The sequence below is a fragment of the Strongylocentrotus purpuratus genome, unplaced genomic scaffold (assembly GCF_000002235.5).
Source record: "Strongylocentrotus purpuratus isolate Spur 01 unplaced genomic scaffold, Spur_5.0 spur5_scaffold_10, whole genome shotgun sequence".
Lineage (NCBI taxonomy): Eukaryota > Metazoa > Echinodermata > Echinoidea > Camarodonta > Strongylocentrotidae > Strongylocentrotus > Strongylocentrotus purpuratus.
In genome coordinates, this window is record NW_022145595.1 from 25,115,233 (window position 1) to 25,141,258 (window position 26,026).

At 37.3% G+C, this 26,026-nt stretch overlaps 1 protein-coding gene across 5 annotated transcripts in view; it reads left to right on the forward strand.

The window, feature by feature from the left end:
• Positions 1-26,026, forward strand: part of LOC100891013 (zinc finger protein 271) — a 106,387-nt gene that overhangs the window by 62,185 nt on the left and 18,176 nt on the right. For 4 of the 5 annotated variants that reach the window (XM_030979874.1, XM_030979871.1, XM_030979872.1 and 1 more), the window contains 4 exons: positions 3,414-3,518; positions 21,441-21,545; positions 22,427-22,516; positions 23,620-23,724. In XM_030979874.1, the coding sequence (XP_030835734.1) occupies positions 3,414-3,518; positions 21,441-21,545; positions 22,427-22,516; positions 23,620-23,724 (405 nt within the window). Of the gene's footprint in view, positions 1-3,413; positions 3,519-16,351; positions 16,628-20,939; positions 21,042-21,440; positions 21,546-22,426; positions 22,517-23,619; positions 23,725-26,026 lie in introns of those variants that run through there. The other variant, XM_030979875.1, reaches the window with a different exon arrangement.

The following is a 26,026-nucleotide window of genomic DNA, read 5'->3' on the forward strand; positions in this document are numbered from 1 at the left end:
GTGACTCCTTTAAGATGCTACGTAGGTATTAACTGCTGGGGTATTGTTTCTCAAAACTGCCAACATTACAAGTTCACAGACATTCCATTGAAAATCATGAATGTGTTAATATTCAACACAAGCATTTTGATGGGTAGTCTACAATCTTCTACTTATTACAGTTTTGTGAAACGTTGCCCTGTTTTCTGTTTTGAATGAATTAGGATATAAATTCAATGTCGTTCAAGGTCATGTTTTACATGTATTTAGTAAGAATTTTAGATTGAAGATGTGAACTCTGGAATATTTCGAAAAGATTGTATGCTAGGTTGATGATGACAATTTGTTTTAATTGCCCAGGGGCCATCATTAGGGACTTTTAGATTTGCAGAACGACAACGTGGATTGCTACGATTGACATCCTTTTAATACACTGCCTTGAATGGACGTCACACATGTCAGTCCACGCAAATCTAAAAGTCCTTATTGTTTTCATGACAACGAACCAAACTTCAATCTTGGACCAAACACTGTACCTAACCCTTGCCTCAAATCTTAAATCACCTGAAATTCAACTGCAACTTCAAAAAGATAGTTTGCTAGGTTGATTTGTTTTAATTGCCCAGGGGACAGAAGAAAAAAAACCAAAGGAAAAAAAACGAAACGGACCAAACAAAATCATCATTCTTGTAGGATACTATTTTTTCTTCAAACTGATACCAAATTCATCAATATTCTTGTCAAATTTACAGGAAAAAATCTAAGTTTACCAAAAAAATTATCGTAATTTAGCAAATCTTCATCGATTTTGAAGCTAGTACTGAATCACAGCCAGATTTGATATCCTATATATATATCCCTACCACAATGTAATGCAAAATTGCCTGAAATGGATCCCAAGAAAATAGACTTGGTACAGACTTCGTCCGGATGAGCAGTATCTCCGTAACGGCCCTTTCTTTTAGTGATGCAATGGCACGAACTTAGATCTACCAATAGATATTGTTTGAAAAATAAGTTAAGAAGTTTTTTTTCATCTTCATGTCAACAACGCAAGACAAAATTGTCAGTTACATGTGTGGAGTTACTCTAGAAATGTCCTGTACCATTGTACATTAACTGGTATAGTCATGGTAGTCCCATATGTACGAATATGCTCTATTTTGACCACTAATTTTTTACTGTTGTTGCGCATAGGCCGCACCCACACTTTTTGATAGTTTCTCTTCTAAAAATACTGCGGCCTTTACGCCTGCAAATACGGTAACAGCATAAGGAATGGGCATTTCTGCATTGGAAGTGTGTCGCGCATGGTTGTAAGTTTCGTTTAAGTGGAATCTTTTTTTTTGCTTGAAATCCAGTGAGAGATTTTTTTTTTAGGGGGCTCTATATCAAATTTTGGAGAAATTTTCGGGGGCTACTTTTTCAACTTTCGAGAGCTCTTTTTTCTTGGGCTAATTTTTCATTAATTCATTTAAGGATACAGTTAGTTTAGTTTAGTAGCGTAGTGTTACGTTAAAAGGCATTTTTTAATGCATTGCTTTGATGCAAGAACTGTATCATAGTAAAAGTATTATCATGTTTTTAAACGACCATGACGACCGTCTGATTTTCTTGTGAAAACTTTACTTTGAAAAATGATTATCGAAATTCAGTATGCAACTATACATGGCCAGAATAATCACAATCTAAGCTCAGGTTACATACCTCTTTTCACGAAACTATATTGAAATCGGGGCAATAATAGCAATTTCCAAGTGTTGTTTAGACTCTCCTCATACCATGGACAGGCCTAGCTACTCCGGTCATAGCTACTCCATGCTCACACACTCAGCTCCGACAGCACCGGGGACAGCAGCGCTCAGCTGCAGTTGCAATACACTATTACTCTTTTCACACTGGTTTTGCTTATTGTTTAACCCCGTACTATCCTTAACCCCGGACTATTTTTGGGGGGCTTTTCACACATGCTGTTTTTAGTCCCTTACTAACGCCTATTCCGGAATAAGAAAATTCATGCTGTTCTCACTGCAGTTCCTAGCCCCGGACTATATGATTAGACAGTGGGCTCCTCACTTCGCATCTGGCCAGCTGCGATACGCTCCATTGCGTAGTACCGGACTATTTTTCGTTTCTGTTCTCATTCATTTGCGTGGCACCGCAATTGCGGGATTAGCAGGAGTTACATGTAGCACCACAATTGCGGAGTTAGCCCTGATATTTTGCAGGGTTAGTTAACCCCGTACTATGTAGGTGGGGTCAGCCAACTTTGGTAAATACGAGTCTGAACAGAAATTGGAATATGCTTAACCCTACTACTATAGGTGGGGCTAAGACCCCCCCTTGACCCCACCTATAGTACGGGGTTAAGCAAAATTTTGCCAGTGTGAAAACAGTATACGTGTGTGGACTCAAGGCAGTTTGCAACTGAACTGTCAGTCACGTGAAGGTGTACTATCACAGATCTATTTGCGCTATTATTGTTGTGATTTCGATGTAGTTTTCATGAAAAGACCAATAAAACAGAAGCTTGGACTATGATTTTGTTGGCATAGATCTCAGAATTTGTATAATTATTTTCAGAGTAAAGATTTTACGTGAAAATACGTGTAGGTCCATGATTTGCGCCAGTTGTAGCAATCCCCTCGACTCGAATCGACTGTACTGTGTGCATTTGTGTGACCTGAGCGTGTAATACACATACATTATGGGCGCCTGGCCTACAAAGCATATCATATTGTAAGATGCCTAACTCGGGTAAGCCACACCCATTACTACGTGCATTTCCTACGCTAATTCACGGGAGTCGATTGTCGTCTGCCTTGTGTCTCTTTGTCTCACTTTGATTAGACAGAGGGCGGGTGCATGCCTTGCCAACTCGCTCTCACGGGTACATCCCCTCCTTGCAATCCACCACGCCGCCGTGCTCTCGTCTGCCCGTCCTCCCCGGAACCCCGAAACCACGTTTAACGACATGGACGTTGATCGCTGGGTGGACGTGACACGCGGGTTACGGGAGACATGCCTTGTGGAATTGTGTCGCCGTCCCCGCGCCACGGCGGAGGCGGGCGCGGTCGAGGAAAGACGTTTTTGAGGAACCGTTTTGGACCCCCGCGGCCATTTTGCGTATTAATAATAAAGATGTTATTTGGATGTTGGGGGGGGGGGGGCATTGGCTTGAAAAAGACTCAAATGTAAAGCATGATAACTATATTCAGAAGGAAGGGAACAATCTAATAATTAAATAACATTTTCTCTATGTTGTAGTTAAATATCTTGAACATCAAGTTGCACCACAAGAGTTGACATGGTCTGAAAGTAAAATAGTAAATAAATTGCTTAAAAATAGTTTAAAATCTCAAAATAATTAGCACATGCACAGCTATTAAAAAGAAATATGTTGAACATTTCTTCATGATTTCCCTTTCCTATAGAAATGGTCTTTGCCACCATAAAGCAAGAAGATGAGGAAGAGATATTTGAACATATTACAACTGGAGGTGAAGGAGGAGGAGAAACTGAGCAATCAATTCCTGAAGGTATGATCAACATTCTTTCATCTTCAAGTCAAATCAAATCCTTAAAGGGGAAGTCCATCCTGATTTTTTAGATGTTTTAACCACTTTACTGCTATTGGCTTCATACCCCCTGTGCTACAGCATTTTTGTACTGCACAAAAAATGTACATTGTACACAAAACTGCCAGATTTTTTCCTGGGAATGGCGCCATCTACTGTTCAAGACCTGTATAACAGCATAGCAGTGCTGATTACACAGTAGGGCTAGGCTATATGCAGTGCTGCTGTCTTGAAATTGCAATGCCCTAAGCACGTACATGTACGTTGTACGCACGGAAGCGAGGGCGAGAACACATATCGGTAAATGTACGTGGTCTGCAGTCAAGTGGTTAATGAAAAATGAAAGCAGAAAATGAGGGGAACAAATTAATGAAAGTTTGAGCAAAATCCAATTAGTAAAAATAGATAAGTTATGAATTTTGAAAGTTGTCATGATTGAAACACAAATTTGCAACACTGATGTATCTTCCAAGCTTCTCTCCAATATAGTGTATATATTGAATTCCAAATTGTAGTATTGCTTTATATAATGTGGCTGATAGAATTTTCATGAATGAATAAAATAATAGATATAATTTGAAGGTATGAATTGTATTTTATTTTCACTACCTACGGCACTGTATACACACACACAATTTTTTTTTTTTTTTATTACAGTTCATTGAAAAGCACTTCAAAGTGGAGCTGATTTTTTTTTAATAGGGGATATTTTCTCCTTTTATCCCCTCGCTGACGAAGTCGGAGGGGATATAGAAATGCTGCCGTGCGCGCGTCCGTAACAAATTTGGTTTCCGATCGATAACTTCAGTAATGATTGACGGATTTTAATGAAATTTAATATATAGGTACATGATATCAAAATACAGGGCAAGTGCGATTGTGGAGTACGTAGGTCAAAGGTCAAAGGTCATAGCTCATTAAATATGCGAATCTGGTTTCCATTCGATAACTTGAGTAATGTTTGACAAATTTTAATGAAATTTGATATGAAGGTACATGGTATCAAAACACAGCCTAAGTTCAATTTCAGAGTATGTAGGTAGAAGGTCATAGCTCATTAAATATGCAAATCTGGTTTCCATTCGATAACTTGAGTAATGTTTGACGAATTTTAAAGAAATTTGATATGAAGATACATGGTATCAAAACACAGCCTAATTTCAATTTCCGAGTATGTAGGTCAAAGGTCATAGCTCATTAAATATGTGAATCTGGTTTCCATTCGATAACTTGAGTAATGTTTAATGAATTTTAATGAAATTTGATGTGAAGGTACATGGTATCAAAACACAGCCTAATTTCAATTTCCGAGTATGTAGGTCAAAGGTCATAGCTCATTGAATATGCGAATCTGGTTTCTGATCCATAACTTTAATATTGTTTGATGGATTTTAATGAAATTTGATATGAAGGTTCATGGTATCAAAACACAGCCTAAGTTTGATTTCGAAGTACCTATGTAGGTCAAAGGTCATAGCTCATTAAATATGCGAATCTGGTTTCCATTCGATAACTAGAGTAATGTTTGACGAATTTTAATGAAAGTTGATATGAAGATACATGGTATCAAAACACAGCCTTAGTTTAATTTCGGAGTATGTAGGTCTAAGGTGAAAAGTCATAGCTCATTAAATATGCAAAAACACCTAATTATATATGTGAAAATGTGGTTAACTTCCTTGCCTAGTAATATAATAATATAGTCCAATGGAGGTAACTTGTTCTGATGTATATAGGCCATTTGTACCCTGCGAGGGGATGCTACGCTTTGCGTTGACTTGTTTTAATTGTATTAAAAGCTAAATTAGATTTTAATACAATTAAACAAATTTCTCCAAAAGTCTATTTTTACAGGCTCAAATTAAAACAGCGCTATTAAAGCTTGTCTGCATTGCGCCCTCTATAGATCAAACAATGCCTACGCGGTGCCCTTACGTTAATTGAGAGCTGATTTGATGAGGAAACCGCCTGTCTGTGATCTTGAAGGGAGGTCTAATCTCTTCTGACCAAACTAGTGTAAACAGGCTTTAAGGTTGTAAACATTTGAGTAGGTCCTTCGTATATTTGAAAAACTTGATGCCAGAGCATTTTTGCCATCTGTGAGTTGCTTCAGGTAAAAAAATCTGAAATCTTGTCACGTAACTGCTATGTCCTCATCTTTGCAGCCTCCCTGAATACTTGCTTCTACACTTTTTCAGCTCTCTGTAAGCATCCTTTCAACATGGCTACGAAGAGAAACCTTGAAATCGTATGGCAGAAACATGACTTACTTTCTTTTCCTCCCCAGATTTGGACAATGGACAGGACAAGATACACACACTTATAACAGCAAGCAGTGGAGAGAAGTCCTATCCGTGTTTACATAGCAGTAAGACATTTACTGATGAGAACTGTGGAGAAAAGCCTTATCTATTTTCCCATTGTGATAAAGGATTTTCTTGCCAAAGTAATCTAGCAAAGCATCTATGGACACATACAGGAGAAAAGCCTAATCAGTGTCCCTATTGTTGTAAAAGATTTTCTGAAAAGTCTGATCTTACTAGGCACCTTCGGACTGTACATGCAGGAGAGAAGCCCTTTAAGTGTTCCCACTGTAATAAAGGATTTTATCTAAAGCATGAGCTTACTAGTCACCTTAGAACACATACAGGAGAGAAACCCTTTAAGTGTTCCCAGTGTGATAAGGGATTTTCTTTCAAAAGTGATCTTACTATCCATTCAAGAACACACAGTGGTCAAAAGCCTTATAATTGTTCCCATTGTGATAAGGGTTTTTCTCAAAAAGGAACTCTTAATACTCATTTGAGAACACATTGTGGAGAAAGGCCTCATCGATGTTCCTATTGTGATAAAAGATTTTCTGAAAAGAGTACACTTACTAGGCACCTTAGAACACATACAGGAGAGAAACCCTTTAAGTGTTCTCAGTGTGATAAGGTTTTTTCTCGTAAAGGTTATCTTACTATTCATTTAAGAACGCACAGTGGAGAAAAGCCTCATCAATGTTCCTATTGTGATAAAGGATTTTCCGAAAAGACTAAGCTTACTAGGCACCTTAGGACACATACTGGAGAAAAGCCTCATAAATGTGCTTATTGTGATAAAGGATATTCTCGAAAGCATGACCTTACTATCCACGTTAGGACACATACAGGAGAGAAACCTTTTAAGTTTTTCCAGTGTAACAAGGGATTTTCTTGGAAAATTAATCTTACTACCCATTCAAGAACTCACAGTGGAGAAAAGCCTCATCAATGTTCCTTTTGTGATAAAATATTTTCTGAAAAGAGATTGCTTACTAGGCACCTTAGAACACATACAGGAGAGAAACCCTTTAAGTGTTCCTATTGTGATAAAGGATTTTCTGAAAAGGCTAACCTTACTAGACACCTTAGAACACATACAGGAGAGAAATCCTTTAAGTGTTCCCAGTGTAATAAGGGATTTTCTAAAAAGTATGAGCTTACTAGGCACCTTAAAGAAGAGAAACACTTTAAGTGTTCCCAGTGTGATAAGGGTTTTTCTATTGAAAGTATTCTTATAATACATTTAAGGACACACAATTGAGAAAAGCCTTATCAATGTGCTTATTGTGGAAAGAGGTTTTCTCATGAAATGGATATTACTAGCCAACTTGGAACACACACAGGAGAGAAACCCTTTGAGTGTTCCTATTATGTTAAAGGATTTTCTCAAAAAAATGACCTTACTATCCACCTTAGGACACATACAGGAGAGAAACCCTTTAAGTGTTCCTATTGTATTAAGAGATTTTCTTGTAACAGTAATCTAAATAGTCATCTGAGAATACGTACTGTTGAAAAGCCATTTAAATGTTAACTTTGTTAAGAAAGGGATTTTATCGGTGTATGATCTTGCTAATCGCCTAAAAACAAACAGGAAAAATCCCATATAAATGTCTTAAATATAATTTTGGACTGTTGTATAAGTGATCCTACTAGCTACCTTAAAACACATACAGGAAAGAAATCCTTCAGGTGTTCTTGGGGTGATAAGGGTTTTCTCAAAGAAGTACCCTCATTAGCCATTTAAAGGTAATGCAAAGTTTTGGGAAATTTTGAAAATTGTATGGATAGTAGTTCTTTAAAATGCTGATACATTTGGATGCCCCTGTTGATGTACTATGAGCACTAGAAAGTTTAGCCCCTAAAACACTTCTGCTTTTGAGCAAATTGAATAATCAAAATTTACCGGTGCTCCCGGTAAATTTCAAATATTTGAAATAGCGCCCAAGACTATTCCATGGTAGCTACGACCATGAAAATCTCAGAATATGCAGTTCTGATGTATTATTTCCAAATGGAAATAGCAAATTGTTTGATTATAGTCAAGAAACATTGTTTTAAAGCTAAAGTAATATCAGTCTTGAGAGGGAGCTATATAACATAAAGAGTTTATTATTTACAATGTCATCACTTTAGACTCGGTTTCAACCCCGACAACGATCATTGAATATTGTAAAAATCGATGTCCCTGTTGTGATAAAGGATTTTCTCAAAAGTCAGAGAGTACTAACCACCTTAGAACACATACAGGAAAGAAACCTTTGAAGTGCTCCAAATGTCATAAGGGATTGCCTCAAAATAATCATCTTACAGAGCATCTGAGAACAGACTTTGAAAGAAATAAGTACCGGTAGTCCTTGTTCTTTTTGCAGTAAAGAATTCTCTCAACCAAGTAATCTTAGTGTTAACACATCATCAGAGCTCACACTGGAAAAACAATGTGAATACATGCATGTCTTCCTCGTGTGATAAGGGATTTTCTGAAAAAGAAAAAAGAAAGAAAAAGTTAACTAGCTTACTAGGTACCTTAGAACACATACAGGAGAGAAACCCTTGAAGTGTTCCCTTTCTAGCAAAATTAATCTTGTGCATTCAAGAATGCACATTGGAGAAAAGCCTTATCGATATCCCTATAGTGATAAAGGATATTTTGAAAAGTTAACCAGGCTATTTCGCACCAGGTGAGGTTTTTATGGGGGGGGGGGGTCAATTTGACCCCCTCTAAGATTTTAGCCGTTTCACTGGCAATCGCCGTGAAAATTTGCATGCATGTCAAGTGAAGTGTATAGAATGGTAATATCTATTTTTTTGAAATATTCTCTCATTTACATATTTATGGTAATTTATGCAAGTAAGGTCATGAAATTCACATTTTTGCCCATAAATCATATATTATTCATATGTACATATATTCGTTAGACCATTTGAAATAATAATACGACAACACACAATTGGAAGAGCCAGAAACACACCATCAAAGAACTCACACATGAGAGAAAAACAGATAATAGAACCCATTCTAGTAAAAGATAATAGAAGAAGCCTTATATATTAGCCATGTATGAGAACAGAAAAACTTTACTAATATTCCAATTGTGAAAATATTTCTAAAAAATATGATCTTGCAAAGCTTCTAAGGAAATTTACACTAATGAGAAAAAGCCTCCTGTTTTGATTTATCAACAAACCAATCAGTTTATCCATCTAGGCATACAGTGTAGAACATCTTTATCTATACTCCTCTTCTTATGACATCACCTCCCCATTATGGTTTGAGGTTTTATCTGGCACATTACCCTCATATACCGGTACTCTGTAATTTTGTATTGACATTTGAGGTTGAAAAGCCAGACAATCTGTTTAATGAATTAAAATTCACTGCATGGACTCCATTACCAATGGGAGTGCATGTACTGAATTTCAAATTGTTATAATGCTTTATTCAATATGGCTGATTGAATTTTTTCATGAAAGAATAAAACAATAGATTTAAATCGGAGGTGTGAATTGCAATTTGTTTTTACCACCTACAGCACTGTATACACACACAACACTTATATATATTTTTTATTGCAGTTCTTTGAAAGGCTCTTTAAGGAAGAGCTGATTTTGTTTATAGGGGATATTTTCTCTTTTTCATTGTATTAGGAGCTAAATTATTTTTAAAAGGGTAACCATTTTCCCCAAAAGTCTATTATTACATGCTCAAATTAAAACAATCCTTGTAAGATTGTATTAACATTTGCATGACTAGGTCCTGCGTATATTTGAAAAACTTAATACCAGAGCATTTTTACCATCTGTAAATCTTGTCATGTAATTGCTGTGTCCTCATCTTGGCAGCCTCCCTGAATACTTACCATAAATCTCTGTGTATAAGACGCACCTGTGTATAAGACGCACCCCCATTTTGGGGGCGAAGAAAACTATATATATATTTTTTTTTTGCCGACTCTGTCATCAGCAAGCCAGGTCCGTGTTAAAAAACCCAAGCAGGGAAGGACTTTCATTTAACCGTGAGGTGCAGTTGAAGGCGCCGATTTATGCTTGTGAACTTGTCACAAATAATAGTAACAATGTCGTTTTAAGAAGAATGTGTAAGATCAGTAATGTAAATTAAAAACAGTAGAGGACCTAGGAAAGAACCTTGTGGTACGCCGTGTGTAATAGAAGAAAAGTTGGAGGCTTAATATTATAAACTACACCCCCCCCCCCAAGTGTCAATTTGTTTTCGGCGGCAAAAATAGTGTGTCTTATACACAGATATTTACGGTACTTCCACACTTTATCTGCTTGCTGTAAGCATCCGTTTAACATGGCTACAAAGAGAAAATTAACCACAAAATTGTACAGCAGAAACATGAATTACTTTCTTTTTCTCTCCAGATTTGGACAATGGACAAGACAAGATACACTCACTTATAACAGCATTCAGTGGAGAGAAGTCCCATTTGTGTTTACATTGCAGTAAGGCATTTACTGATGAGAACTGTGGTGAAAATCCTTATAAGTGTTCCCAGTGTGATAAAGTATTTTCTAAGCTTACAAGGCACCTAACAACACATACAGGAGAGAAACCTTTAAAGTGTTCCCAGTGTGATAAAGGATTTTCTCATAAAAGTACTCTTATTAGTCATTTAAGAACACACAGTGGAGAAAAGCCTCATCAGTGTTCTTATTGTGATAAAAGATTTTCTGAAAAGAGTACGCTTACTAGGCACCTTAGGACACATACAGGAGAGAAACCCTTTAAGTGTTCCCAGTGTGATAAAGGATTCTCTGAAAAGACTAAGCTTACTAGGCACCTTAGAACACATACAGGAGAGAAACCCTTTAAGTGTACCTATTGTGATAAAGGATTTTTTCAAAAAAATGAGCTTACTAGGCACCTTAGAACACATACAGGAGAGAAACCCTTTAAATGTTCCTATTGTGATAAAGGATTTTCTGAAAAGACTAAGATTACTAGGCACCTTAGAACACATACAGGAGAGAAACCCTTTAAGTGTTCCTATTGTGATAAGGGATTTTCCCAAAACGATGAGCTTACTAGGCACCTTAGAACACATACAGGAGAGAAACCTTACAAGTGTCCCCATTGTGATAAAGCATTTTCTCATAAAACTACTCTTACTAATCATTTAATAACACATAGTGGTAAAAAGCCTTATAAGTGTTCCCATTGTGATAAGGTGTATGCTCACAAAAGTAACCTTAGATACCATTCAAAAACGCACAGTGGAGAAAAGCCTCATCATTGTTCCTAATGTGATAAAGGATTTGTCAAAAAAATGAGCTTACTAGCCACCTTAGAACACATATAGGTGAGAAACCCTTTAAGGGTTCCCAGTGTGATAAGGGTTTTTCTCAAAAAGGAACTCTTATTACTCATTTGAGAATACATAGTGGTGAAAAGCTTTTTTAATGTTCCAATGTGATAAGGCTTTTTCTCACAGAAGAAACCTTAGAACCCATTCAAGAACGCACAGTGGTGAAAAGCTCTATCGATGTCCCTATTGTGACAAAGGATTTACTTAAAAGAATGGGCTGTACTCTAGGCTCCTTAGAACAAATATAGGTGAGAACTGGCGCAACTTGGCGCAAGTGAGATCTGGCAGTCTTGTAAAGAATGTCTGATGTTCAGTCATGCATGCAGAGATTCAAATAAAAATGGTACCTAAATGTACTGGGAGGATAACTCTATCAAGACATATCATGAAGCCCATGATTAAATATTAATACTTCAAACAATACAACTTAAAAAAAGTGGGACATTTTTTCTGACTCTGTATATATAGCACAGTTTCTGTCCGTATAGACATATCAGTGCACTTTACATAAATATTACATAATTATTACCCTAGCTTAACCTTCCGCAGCTGTTATCAGTGCACATGGCATTTCAAGGAATAATCCAACCACTTACTCATTTACCTCACCTGGATCAAGTGTGGCAAAAGTAGATTAATATCTTGCCCATGTTCATTGGGGCCACGGCGGGACTCTAACCGCGGACCTAATTGTGATCCACAGTCTGGTGACACATCCACTCGACCGAGAGACTTAAAGGACACCTGGCTCAAATACTGCCCAGGGAGTGGAGCATGTTCAGATCAGCAATTGAATCGAATGACAATGATAATAACAAACTATATTTACTTAAAGGGATCGTTTAACAATGTTAAATCTGAGATACACGGCCCTACATGTTACCAGTGTCTGTGATATGGTGTAATATTGAAGCCCTAAAAAAATTGCGCTTCAAAATAATCAAGAAGTGCCTCAAAAAAGTAAAAATCTTTGAGTGACCGGTATACCATACTCGTTTTCCCCAATAGACTGTAGTGTTATGTGTAATTCCAATCAAATGTGTAATTCCAATCATAAATATCTTGATAATCAGACAGGCGATCGGCTTGTAAAAGTCATGGGGTTCCTGACTGACCTAAAGGTTTATAATTATCATTGCATCATGAGCTAAATCCAGAATTTTGTTTCAGAATCTGAGACAAAGTTACCGGATCCCTAAACCAGTTACCACCAGTTGAAATTTCCAACTGGTTCCAGTTAACTTTAACTGGAACCAGTTAGATTCAACTGGTTCCAGTTGATTCTAACTGGTCCATGATGCACATCAAGCAGATATTTGGTGCGACTGCATTTCATTTAACTGGAACCAGTCCTTATAATGACCAGTTACACCAGTTGATAACTGGTCTGTTTGCATACTTCCAGTTGCACCAGTTGATATAACTGGTCTGTGGGCATATTTCCAGTTGATAACTGGTCTGTTAATTCCAACTGGACCAGTTAGAATTCGACCAGTTGAATTCTAACTGGACCAGTTAGAATTCGACCAGTTGAATTCCAACTGAACCAGTTAGAATTCGACCAGTTGAATTCCAACTGGACCAGTTAGAATTTGACCAGTTAAAATCTGACCAGTTGAATTCCAACTGGACCAGTCAGAATTTGACCAGTTGAATTCCAACTGGACCAGTTAGAATCCGACCAGTTGAATTCCAACTGGACCAGTTAGAATTTGACCAGTTGAATTCTACATGGTCCAGTTGGAATTCAACTGGTCAAATTCTAACTGGTCCGTGTGCATATTTCCAGTCAACACCAGCTAATTTGCATAATGGATATGGGGTGCGTGCATATCTATGTTTCAATACAATTTATCTGAATTTACAGCATATTTCTTAATTACTGATGATTAGTTATGTACAATTCATTTCGAAAATACTACAAATACAAATTGCCAATTATTAGGACATTGCATTACTTTGTGTAAATAACATTTAATTAAACATGAATTAGGGAAAACATTAACTATGAACTAAAATAGATTTGATAAAATACAAGTATTTTCAACATAGTGTGTCACGTTGAATTGATCAAGTCACTTATTACCAATGCCTTTACATTGAGAATTGCAGACGATCTACTGGGTTGTTGCCATTGGCAAAATTAATTAGTACAAGTGCTAATTATCCCTTAAATTACTAATTAGAGTGATTAAGGTTTTCAACTGGAGGTTTAAACTGGTTGGAAGTTTTGCCAAATGGTCTAACTGGTCCAGTAAGACCAGTTAAATCCAACTGGTAAAACCAGTTGCAACTGGTCCAGTTGAACCAGTTAAAGCCAACTGGTAACCCTGGAAATTGAAATGGGCCAGTTGAATTATAACTGGACCAGTTAAAATTTGACCAGTTGAATTCCAACTGGACCAGTCGGAATTCAACTGGTCTGGTTCAACTGGCCCATTTCAATTTCCAGGGTTACCAGTTGACTTTAACTGGTTCAACTGGACCAGTTGCAACTGGTTTTTCCTTCTGGGTAAGAATACATGTACATGCATAATTATGTACAATGATTGAGAAATGTGTTAAAAATCAGTAAAAGGAGAAAGTGGACACTCTTTATTGTTTAAAATGTTCATATAAACTAGCTATCAATACAAAATATGATAAATATGTATCAATTGAATAGATGTAAGTTGATTTATGTTCGTAGCCATGTGAAATGTACTACTTGTGAATATTGTTTGTGTTCAGTGCATATTCTATGCAAATGTCTTTCTAAGAATCTGATTTGTATGCCAAGAATTGTTTTATATACCGGTAGGCATGTTTTCATTGTAGAATCAAGACTATCATGTTCATCATCAAACTCATACCTGCAGATTGTATTTATCCATGTACCAGATGTGTTTGTTTTTTCATTCAATAAATTACATTCTTTTCCAATTCTGTACATCTTGGAATCTCTCTTCTAGCTTTCTTTATTTTGCAAACCTTTGTTTTTTGTAGTCTCATTATTTCACTATAGAACTGCAGGTACTCACCTCATCTATCTTCTTGAAGGGGAAGGCCACCCTTTTATACTAAACAAAGCTCAACACTTACGGGTACCGGGGACACTTGGGCACTTCAAATCTAAATCTAAACTAAAACAGTAGAAATTTAAAAAATTCAAGTTTGATTGTAATTGATTAACAGGTTCTCAGATTATTGTGGTTACATGAGCTATTTTTCATATACATGTATGACCCTTTGATCTTTGACCTCATGACGCTAAAATCTAATCAGTTCATTGGATGTGCAAGATAGATACATTTCCTGAGTTTGATAGTAAGCCATCCGTCAGTTCTAATGATAATGTGATCAAGAGCTATTTTTGCATACCGCTACATAATAAGCCCTGTGACCTTTGACCGTGTGACCCCAAAATCTATAATTATTTATATACATTAAGCATGTTTGAAATAAGTGCATTCAATTTCATCAGCAAAGCATCTTTATTTGAAGTCTCTTAGTGCTGGATTCATATGGATCCAATTAAAGAACAAAGACACGTACTTCCAATAAAGATTTGTTCGCGATTGGTATTAAGCTTATCATATCTGAGTATACAGGCTTACAAAAAAGAGGTTAATAGATAATATATAAAGAAAAATAAGGGGGGAGGCTGGGAAAAGGGGATAAATATTGGAGAGAGAGAGAGAGTGAGAGAGAGAGATAGGGCGCGCGAGAGAGAGAAAATGATAGAGAAAGGCTGGGAGAGGGAGAGACGAATGGAGCGAGAGAGGGAGAGAGAGAGAAAAGATGTGAGAATGGTGAGAGAGAGGGGAAGAGAATGGTGAGAGGGTGACATGGGAGAGAACGAGAGAGGAACAACTGGTAAACATACATCGTCCAAAAGCACAATTTCATTGAAAAGTCTTTTCATTCAATTATGTGCATTTCCACAGTAAATTGCAGAAATCACCTCTAAATCACTTGTGTTCTAAACTTTATAAAAGTAAATCTCTTTCAAAGTAAATTTTCAATTATTTAGAATATGTATACATTATAACATATCTTCAAAAAATTAAGCTGTAGAACGGAATATTCATTTATTTTAGTGATATGATAATCAAATTATGATCAAAAGGCAACAATTATAATTGTCAGATAAAAAATTTAAAGAACATTATAAATAAACTGTGGAGATTTCGTTATGTAATAGTTGTTACAGGAGTCCACTCCAACAATAACTTACTTTCATTATAAGAAAAACAATTAGACAAACCATTCAAAAAAAGTTTGAGCAAAATCGGATAACTAATAAAGTTATGAACTTTTGAAAAAGTATGTAAAACTATGGAACAATGAAAAGCACAAGACAGATTTGCAAATTTTCACTCATGAATCTGTGACATCATGTTCTCGACATCACATAAATTTCCTATTTTCCCCCTAAGAATCTTATTTTTTCACACCAGCATCAAAGTTAGACTGATAGTAGGCCTACGATCTTGTTAGGATGCACTAATAAAGAGTACTTTCTGTCCAGTTAATAAATCATGACAAAATGAATTTTGATAAACTATTTTTTTTTTAAATCAATAATTATGAATATATAATATTCAGAAAATAGTAGCAATATTCTTCAAAGTTCATAAATTTGTGAAATGTCATGCACGCATTCAAATTCATATAACCTGGGCAAAGGCAAGAGGAAATAAATTTTTGGGGGAGAAGGGAATGGATTAAACTATACAGTGCGTCCCAGAAAAAACGAAACCCAGAATTATCGATGTTTTATCTTAACTTAATCACAATTATAATTGATAAATGACACATAATTGGAAAGCTTATCCTCCTCTTTCATTTGATCCAACTCGTATAATTCATATTTCACGCATGGGTGATTAAAATGAATTTGAAGAGAGGAAAACAAGTCATTTGGCGGACGGTATCTGAATTTCAAAGAGAAAATCACATTCTAGAAAGTTGAGGTTCTGCCCTTTCATATGACCTCAGTCATGAAAAATGAGCTAGGAATAACAAAGTTCTGCTTGTTTAAAGTAGTGCTCGCATTTCCATAATTTTATTAAACGAATTCGTTTTCACTGGCTGTCTGCTGTACCATAACAAAGTCGTAATTAACAAAAGACTTAACTCCATTTCGTTGACAATCAGCCGTAGACGAAAGACTTCATGCATGGTAAATACCTGTTATTTCTCGGCGTCCGGGAAATAAGCCTCCAAAGCGGGAAATATGCCAACCCTGTTATAATAATAACAACATTAAACTGGTGATAGAAATGTATAATGTGGTTTTTTCCTTTATCATAGAATTTCTTACGTCTGTAAAGTAGACTAATCGCGCGTTACATGAACCAGGCCGAGGACGTCTTTCTTCGTGAATTTCAGGACGTAGATCTACGTAGACTATTTCCTTTAAAATATAAACAAGAATGCCTAGAGAAAGCAGGTAAGTGCATATAAAACGTACTTTATTCAGCCTCAGTATCAGTAATTTTATCATTATCCACTCCTGGAGAGATCCATATTATGCCCATATTGAGCTACAACAACCAAAGCCAACTTCTTTGGATTTGGTAACTCGAGATCCAGAGAGCTCCGACGCCGATGCCGACGCGATGGCGTCGGGGCTGAGCTGCCATGGCCTAGAGTTATGGATTTGGTACTCCAGCAATAGAGAGTCAATGCTAATGCGTATTGAAGTAAAACTGGGTGGTTAATATGATATAGATTAAATGGTAATGATGATGGGGGAGTTAAACCCCAAATTTTGGATGCGTACGATACCACGCCATAAAACTCCCCGTCCAGCCCGCGGCTCACATGCACATCGAGCCAGCGGCCCGTTGATAATTCTCGCTACCCCAAATAGCGATTCTGCCGAGATCCGGGGAAAATCCTGAAAACGCGCATTGCATTATGGGATAGCTTTTCGACATTACAGCTTCCTGTGCAGGCGTTCGTGATCACAACCCTCTCTTTCACGGTAGAGTTTAACGGCCTTTTGTGCTAAAGTCACTAATTCTGCCCGAAGCTTTCCATTGCATATTATAATCTGTACAAATTACACTGATTGGCATCGATTTTAGCGTGCGTGAAAACTCTGCACAGCGAACACAGGCGCTAGCGCCAGCGGGATGGGACTCTATACCGGAAGTTGTAGTGACGACCCGAGAGAGTGAAAATTACCTCGTCTCGCGAATTTCGAGATTTTCGTACCTATTTAGGGTAGCGAGAATTGGTTGAGAACGCCATTGTTTTTGCTCTTCTGTCCCCGACCGCCGCGCCGGAAGCCGGGTTTGAATATTCGAGTTTCAGGATTTTCAAAATTAAATTTCACACTGATATTTTGAAAAAAAGAACTCAAAATATGCAATTAAAAACTTATATCTCAATTTAACTAAACAAATATGCTTTAGAAATGAATAGATATCGTTTCAGTTAGCCTAGATCTAGGTGTTTTTATCGCTCTAAAATTGAGGCTGCAAGAATCACGTTTCGTGGTACCGAGTGCGTTCAGAAATGGAAGTTTAAATATGACCCACCGAAGCTCAGGCCTACAATGCAGTCTACGTGCATTGGGCGATCATGCAAAATTGGTCATGTTTTTATTACCAAATCGAGATTCAAACCTTTATTGCTCGTGATCCTGAAGGTGGTACTCAATAAATGAGGTGTCCTTTGAAAGATCAGTTTTCTCCACATTTCCAAAGGGGCGTCATCTCAGAATCTGGTCAAGACAGCGATTTAAATTTTGTTTCCATGGTAGCTCCGATATTTGCCACTTTTGAGAAATGACGCCCCACGCGATAAGTATTCCCAGTTGTAAGGAATATCTTCTCATTTTTTGCTAGTCCCAAGGGAACACACCATTACAGTTTGAAAATACCTTTTCCCCAACTTTTTGGACCAGCTAAGTAGAGAGGCGTAACTCCGCTCAGCCCAAACCCATGGTGACAGCGGCTTTCATCAAAAGGGTGCGGCGCGGTGTGGTGTGCTCAACGCACCCATTCGATAAAAGAGGGGGGGGGCTTTTCTCGAAAGGGTGCGTTGAGAGCGGAGTATCGTTTTAACACACCCTTTCGATAAAAGCGGGGGGGGGGGGGTTTTCTCGAAAGGGTGCGTCGACTAGTCTTTCGCATCAGTCGTTTAAAATGAGGATCTGGGACAGAAGGGAATAGTTGCCAATTTAAGTATATCGAAAATGTATTAAATAAAATGGAATGATCTTGATTACAGAGTGGTCTCTTTCGTTATTACTATGTTGATGGGGGAGACAGAGAGAAGGAAAAAAGGGAAAGGGAAAGGGAAGATAAAAGGAAAGAAAGAAGAATAAGAAGAAAAGAGGGAAACGGGGGGGGGGGGGGGGGGCGAAGGGCTCTTGCCTCCTCCTCATCCCCCCCCCCCCCCGCCAAAAAAATAAGTAAGAGAGAGAGAAGGGAGAGGGAAAGAAAGAAGAGGAATAAGAAGGAAACCCCCCCCCCCCCGTTTCCCTCTTTTCTTCTTATTCTTCTTTCTTTCCTTTTATCTTCCCTTTCCCTTTCCCTTTTTTTCTTCTCTCTGTCTCCCCCATCAACATAGTAATAACGAAAGAGACCACTCTGTAATCAAGACCATTCCATTTTATTTAATACATTTTCGATATACTTAAATTGGCAACTATTACCTTCTGTCCCAGATCCTCATTTTAAACGACTGATGCGAAAGACTAGTCGACGCACCCTTTCGAGAAAAGCCCCCCCGCTTTTATCGAAAGGGTGTGTTAAAACGGTACTCCGCTCTCAACGCACCCTTTCGAGAAAAGCCCCCCCTCTTATATCGCATGGGTGCGTTGAGCACACCGCGCCGCGCCGCACCCTTTCGATGAAAACCGGTGACAGCGTGTAGAATCTGCACATATGCGTACCGGTATGTATTTTATGCTCGGTAGCTCAGTGGCGCAAAACAATCTTTGTGCGTATTGTGTATTCGGGGAACGGACCCACATACGGATGGCACAATGAAGGAAACGGAGGTGGAGCTTGCGATCGCGCTCAGACAGCGTTGCATCTTAGCAACACATACACGTACGCTTGATATCGCGTAATGCAGCTGTTTAGCAAAATAAAATACCGTAAATCTCTGTGTATAAGGCGCACTTTTTTGCCGCCGAAAAAAATTGAAAGTCGGGGGTGCGTCTTATACACATGTACAGAAAAAAAAAGGTTTTTTTTTTAAGTCTCAATTTATGGCGCTATGCCTGGCAATGTCTCCTAGCTCAGTAATCAGTGTGTTGACTCACCACTCGGAAACAACAACAACACTCAAATTTGTCTGTCATCTTGGTTTGAAAGTAATCTTTCTAATAGATCTCAATATGTAGTCTAGTTTATAATAATAATTCCTCAATTTTTTTTTCTATAACAAATGGTGTACCACAAGGTTCTATCCTAGGTACTCCATTGTCAGAAATTTAGAGGATGCTACCGTATTTGCCGGCGTAAAGGCCGCAGTATTTTTGGAAGAGAAAATATCAAAAAGTCGGGGTGCGGCCTTTACGACGAAAGAGAGAAAAGAAAAAAAAAACCAAGTCAAAACCAGCACGAATTTGCCCATATGGGACTACGCCGGTAAAATAACTATACCACTATGGTACAGGACATTTTCAAACATCTTACCGACAATTTTATCTTGCATTGTTGACATGAAGATGAAAATAACTTCCTAAAACAACATTTGCCGATATATATATATCTTGATCTAAGTTTGTGCCAATGCATTGCAAAAGTGAAGGAAGGGACTGTTTACCGGACCTGCCGCGAAGCATCCATCCGAAGTCGTCATTTTGTTTTTCCATTTCATGCCATTTCGTATTACACCGTACATTGTGGTAGGGGTATATCGGACACCAAATCTGCCTGCGATCACTTTTTCAGCTAAATTTCCGGCAAATTATAAGAATATTGATGAATTTGGTATCAGTTTGTAAAAAAAAATAGTGTTTTATGAGAAAATTATGATTATTTTGTTTTGTCCGTTTTTTTTTTTTCCCTCTTTGAAATGTCAAAGTTGGGGTGCGGCCTATGCGGTGGTGCGGCCTTATTGATGTTTGGCATAGAACACAGTGCTTCTGCTAGGTGATGTGATGAGGCTGGTGTGAGACACTTGGTATCATGAAGCCTTAGACTGTTGTTACTATTATTTGTGACAAGTCCACAACTTCAACTGCACCTCGATGTAAAATGAAGGTCCTTCCCCGCGTGGGTTTTCGGCAACAAAACAACATCAACAAAACCACAAAAAAGGTTGTTTTTTGGGGGGTTTTTTGCCCCCAAAATAGGGGTGCGCCTTATACACAGGTGTGCCTTATACACGGAGATTTACGGTAACTCTGGGTGTATGTCTTTTTCATCGATTCTTACACAAATTGGATGAATATTGACTGGATTTTGGGGGGATGTATCTTCTGATAGAAACATCGGTGAGTCTTGAAATTTGAAATGTATTATTCTGAGTAAATGTTTTTTTCTTGATTCTCCTACCATAATGGTGAAAAACGATCCAAAGGGGAAAACTGGGAAATCATTCAGACTATGGCATGTTGTGAAATAAGCCACTGCTTATTCACTATGTATGTAGGGGTTTATTTCATGTGATGCTTATGGGGGATTCCACCTCCCCAAAGACTTTACACGCAAGTGTGTTAGTACACTCTCGTTACAGTGATTATTTCATGAGAAGGCAAAACTTATTATCAAGTATTGTCCCATATTGTTTTACAGATAATATGGCGATGAAGCAAGGAATCGATTGTTGGACGTCTCTCTCAAGTACAGATGGAGAAGGAGAAGGAACTCTTCAGACATCACATGGACATGATGAAGGTATGGAGTGTTTCAATGTGTTCTGCTGTACCGTAAATCTTTGTGTATAAGAGGCACTTGGTCTCTATCATGATGACCTTAAGCATTTTCATACTGGAGTAGAACTTTATGTTTCAAGTGATATTTAAAAATAATTAAACTTGGCAGCACACATCAAGTTATGGAGAACAAAAAATAAGTAAGATTTATTCAAAACAAGTCAATCCACTGGCTGAGAATCAAGAATGTTCATTTGCACCAATGCAACCTCTAAAAAGATGCATACAGTGATACATGAATATAATTTTATTTTTTGTGGATATTCTTGAATAACATGTATCTACTTCACTCTGTATTAGAGAAATGATAAATCTAAAGTGATCAAGAATTGTAATGATATTTATTTTTTACATGAAACAGGAAGCATCTGCATCAAGGAGGAAGGAGAAGTTGAGAAGGAGACGTGTCTTTCCATTCCAGGTTCAGATGGATTGAGATATGAGGGTCAGCTTGTAACTGAAGACGGTATGCTATAGGTTCTTAAAGGAAAATCATACATTGATAGATGAGGGTCAGCTTGTAATCCATGATGGTATGCTAAAGGTTCTTGAAGGAAAATTAAACGTTGATAGCAAAGCAACAAATTAAGTGGTTTGGTGAAAGTTAGAACAAAGTTAGAACAAATGTGCGCTGAATCTTTAAAAAAAGATGTCACTAATGCAAATCTCAAATTCAGCGATTTGGTTACTGGATTGTGACGTAGTCGCAGATAACTCCCCCGTTTGTCGTTCACAAAAATACCATATATTTCAGTTTTTCTCTAAAATATATTGTGTATAATTTATTATTAAAGGTTCTCTAAAAAGAAAAGACACTCCTGGGTCATAGATTTTGAAAAATTGATGTTTTAGTCATTTTGTGTGTTGAAACAAACGGGCAATATTTCAAGCAGTTCGTCATAGTGACTTTACAGATTCAGCCAATTTGAAGTGCCCAAACTTTCACACGTCTGCTTCTAAGATATTTCTGCTTTCTTTTAGAATTGTTTGCTATCAGGGTTGAATATCTCATAAAATGAAAATCAAACCTTAAATTGATTGAGCCATCCAGAAAAAATGAAATAATTTTGTGAATAGGGAGGATGCATCTTTGGGGCACACTCCTGCTTGCAAAGTCCAATCAAAAAATGAAAATATCTATATTATAGATCTAATTGCTTACATCTATAGATGTCTTTCATGCTCTTTTCCCTCCATTGCATGCAACCACATTCATTCTTGTGAGTTATGGGCATATCATATTTTATTTGGTTATAAAATTCAGTATTTTTGTAGCCAATAATAGGTAACCAGATCAAATTTTGGTTCTCAGATAATATGAAAATGTCTTTACTTTGTTCATAACAGGTCTGGTCTTCACCATCAAACAAGAAGTTGACACAGACATGTTTGAATCCCTCTCAAGTACAGAAGGACAAGACCCATCGACTGAACAAGGTATGATATAATGGAGTTATGAAGAGAATGCTATTGTACAATGGCGCTCAGGGTGGTCAACAACAAACAAAAAATAAAACAAAATGTAAAATTGGAACATGAAAGTAGTATGTACTGATGCATGCAATGCATGAAGTCCAATATGGCTGGGCTCTAGGGTTAGCTTGAGGGCTATAGGGTTCATTGATGCACTCTGGTGCAATGTGATCCTTATTTCGAAGCATTTCAAACAAATTTTGTACCTCATATTATTGACTGATTTTGGTTGGGAATGAACATTAATCTGTTTCTGAATTAGGACTCGCCCTAAGAATCAAAAGTGTTTTTAATAGATCCAAATTTATATCATTGCGAAGGGGAATCCTTCCTTACTGATCAAATATAACAACTTCCCTCTTCAAAAGATGTTTGGGGCCCGAAGCAATCAAAATGTTAATTTTGAGATCCATCTTTTCTTCCTTCAGCGGTCTTCCGTAGAGCGTCCAGATTTGTGAAGTCACATGCGAGACACAGCTAGCCGCGCCACAAAGCTAGCTAGCTGCTTATATTATAATGTTTATTGTAATGCATTGTAAATACACACAACTTTTTGAAGCAGAATCTTGAGATAAAAATTGCGGCTGTAGGCGAGGAAATCAAGCTACCGGTATTAAATGGACATGATGTCTTTATCTTTCTTACCATTTTCTTTTCATTTTGGGGGTATTTTTCCTAAAAATGAAGACATTAGTATACACTTTCTCACAGGTTTCACGGCAAACTGCTGCTCAATACAAGTGCATACCAACAGTGGGGTGTGGGCGCTATCAAATTTTAAATCATGCCTGTTTAAATTTGAACAATTGTGGAAGACTTATATGATTTTTGGTGTGTACTAGTAAGGTATCTTCACTCTGGAGTTAAGGGTTCAAAGTATGGTCACAGTTGTGAACAAGCGTTCGTAAGTTGTAGAGAAGGCAACAAAGCGTGCAACAATAGCTCCCGGAGCGACCCTGGCACTGAGCTGCACAGGCCCTGCTGTAGCTGGAGTTAATAATTAGCACATGCACAGCTATTGAATAGAAAGATGTTGAACATTTCTTCATGATTTCCCTTTCTCATAGAAATGGTCTATACCACCATAAAGCAAGAAGATGAGGAAGAGATATTTGAACCTATTACAACTGGAGGTGAAGGAGGAAAAGAAATTGAGCAATCAATTCCTGAAGGTATGATCAACGTTCTTTCATCTCTAAGGCATATCAAATCCCTAAAGGGGAAGTCCATCCTGATATTTAAGTGGTTTTAATGATAGTAGAAAATGAGAGAAACAAATTATTGAAAGTGAGCAAAATCCGATTACCGGTAAAAATAGAAAATTTATGATTTTTGAAAGCTGACAATCATTGAAACACAAATATGCAACACTGTCACGTATCTTCCAGGCTCCTCTCCAATTTTCTCTCTACAGAAAATTCATGAGCTTTCATTTTCTTAGTTATTGATGACAGTATAGATTTGTTTCATACAGTGCTTGTATAGAAACATATTTTATGCCTCATCACGAAGTAGCCGGAGGCATTATGTTTTCGGGTTGTCCGTCCGTCCGTCTGTACGTCCGTCCGTCCGTCCAGTTCTCGTGATCGCGTTATCTCAAGAATTGATTTATGGATTCCTGCCAAACTTTGGTCATGTATGTATCTTGCAGAGCCAATGAACTAATTAGATTTTGGGGTCACGAGGTCAAGGTCAAAGGTCATGCGGCTCATTATGTATGCAAAAATAGCTTGTGATTGCATTATCATTAGAACAGATTAATGGATTCCTGCCAAACTTAAATCATGTATGTATCTTGCAGAGCCAATGAACCGAGTAGATTCTTGGGTCATGAGGTCAAAGGTTAAATGTCATGGGCTCATTATGTATGCAAAAATACCTTGTGAACGCATTCTCATTAGAACTGACAGATGGATTACTATTTAACTCAGGACATCTTGCAGAGCCAATGAACTGAGTAGATTTAGGGTCATGAGGTCAAAGATCAAAGGGTCATATATGTATATGAGAAATTGCTTGTAATCACGATATTCTGAGAACCTGTTAATGGATTACAATGAAACTTGAATTTGAAAAATTTCTTCTGTTTTGGTTTTGGCACCTTCAAACACATACAGGAGAGAAACCCTTTAAGTGTTCCTAGTGTGGTAAAGGATTTCCTGAGAAGACTCGCTTACTAGGCACCTTAAAACACGTACAGGAGAGAAACCCTTAAGTGTTCCTACTGTTGTAAAGGATTTTCTCAAATGAATGACCTTACTGTCCACCTTAGAACTTATACAGGAGAGAAACCCTTTTAGTGTTCCCAGTGTGATAAGGGTGTTTCTCAGAAAGGAGCTCTTATTATTCATTTATGAACACATAGTGGAGAAAAGCCTTATAAATGTTTCCATTGTGATAAGGTTTATTCTTTTAAAAGTAATCTTACTACCCATTCAAGAAAGCACAGTGAGAAAAGCCTCTTCAATGTCCCTTTTGAGACAAAGGATTTATTCAAAAGAACGTGCTTGATAACCACATTAGAACAGATATAGGAGAGAAATGCTTAAAGTGTTCCTAGTGTCATAATGGATTTTCTCTTAAAAGTATTGTATTTTAACCATTTAGAACACACAGTGGTGAAAGCCTTTTAAATGTTCCCAATGTGATAGAGGTTTTTCTCTACGAGGTCATTTAACCTATCATATTAGACAACATACTAAAGAGCCTTATAAATGTGCTTATTGTAAAGAGAAATTTTCTCATAAAAGGGATGTTGCTAGCCGCCTTAAAAGACATACTGGAGAGAAACCTGTTATGTGTTCCTAATGTAATTAGACATTTTCGTATAAAAGTAAGCTTACAAGGCATCTACGAACACACAAAAACCCTATATTAACTGTTAAGATTGTATTAAGAAATTTTCTTGTAACAGTAATCTTTCTAGTCATCTGAGAATACTGGAGAAAAGCCATTTAAATGTTTACTTTGTAAGAAAAAGGGATTTTATTGTAAAAACAGTGTTAGATCTTCCTAATCGCCTAATAACAAACAGGAAAACTGCCATATAAATGTATCAAATGTAATAAAGGACTCTGCTTCAAGTTCTCTGATTGTATAGGTGATCTTACTAGCTAGTAGCTACCTTAGAACACATACAGAAAAGAAACCCTTTAGGTGTTCTCAGTGTGATAAGGGTTTTTTTCTAAAAGAAGAACCCTTATTATAGCCATTTAAAAACACCCAGTGGTGAAATGCCTTATATGCTCCTATTGTGACAAGGGATTTTCTTGTCAAAGCAATCTACATGTAGCAAAGCATGTATGTTCAGGAAAAGCCTTACCGATGTCCCTTTTGTGATAAAGGATTTACTCAAAAGATTGAGAGTACTAGCCACCGTAGAACACATACAGGAGAGAAACCATGTGAAGTGTTCCTAATGTCATAGATTTTTTAAGATGTTAATCTACATTCGCCATTCTCCATCCAGATGTT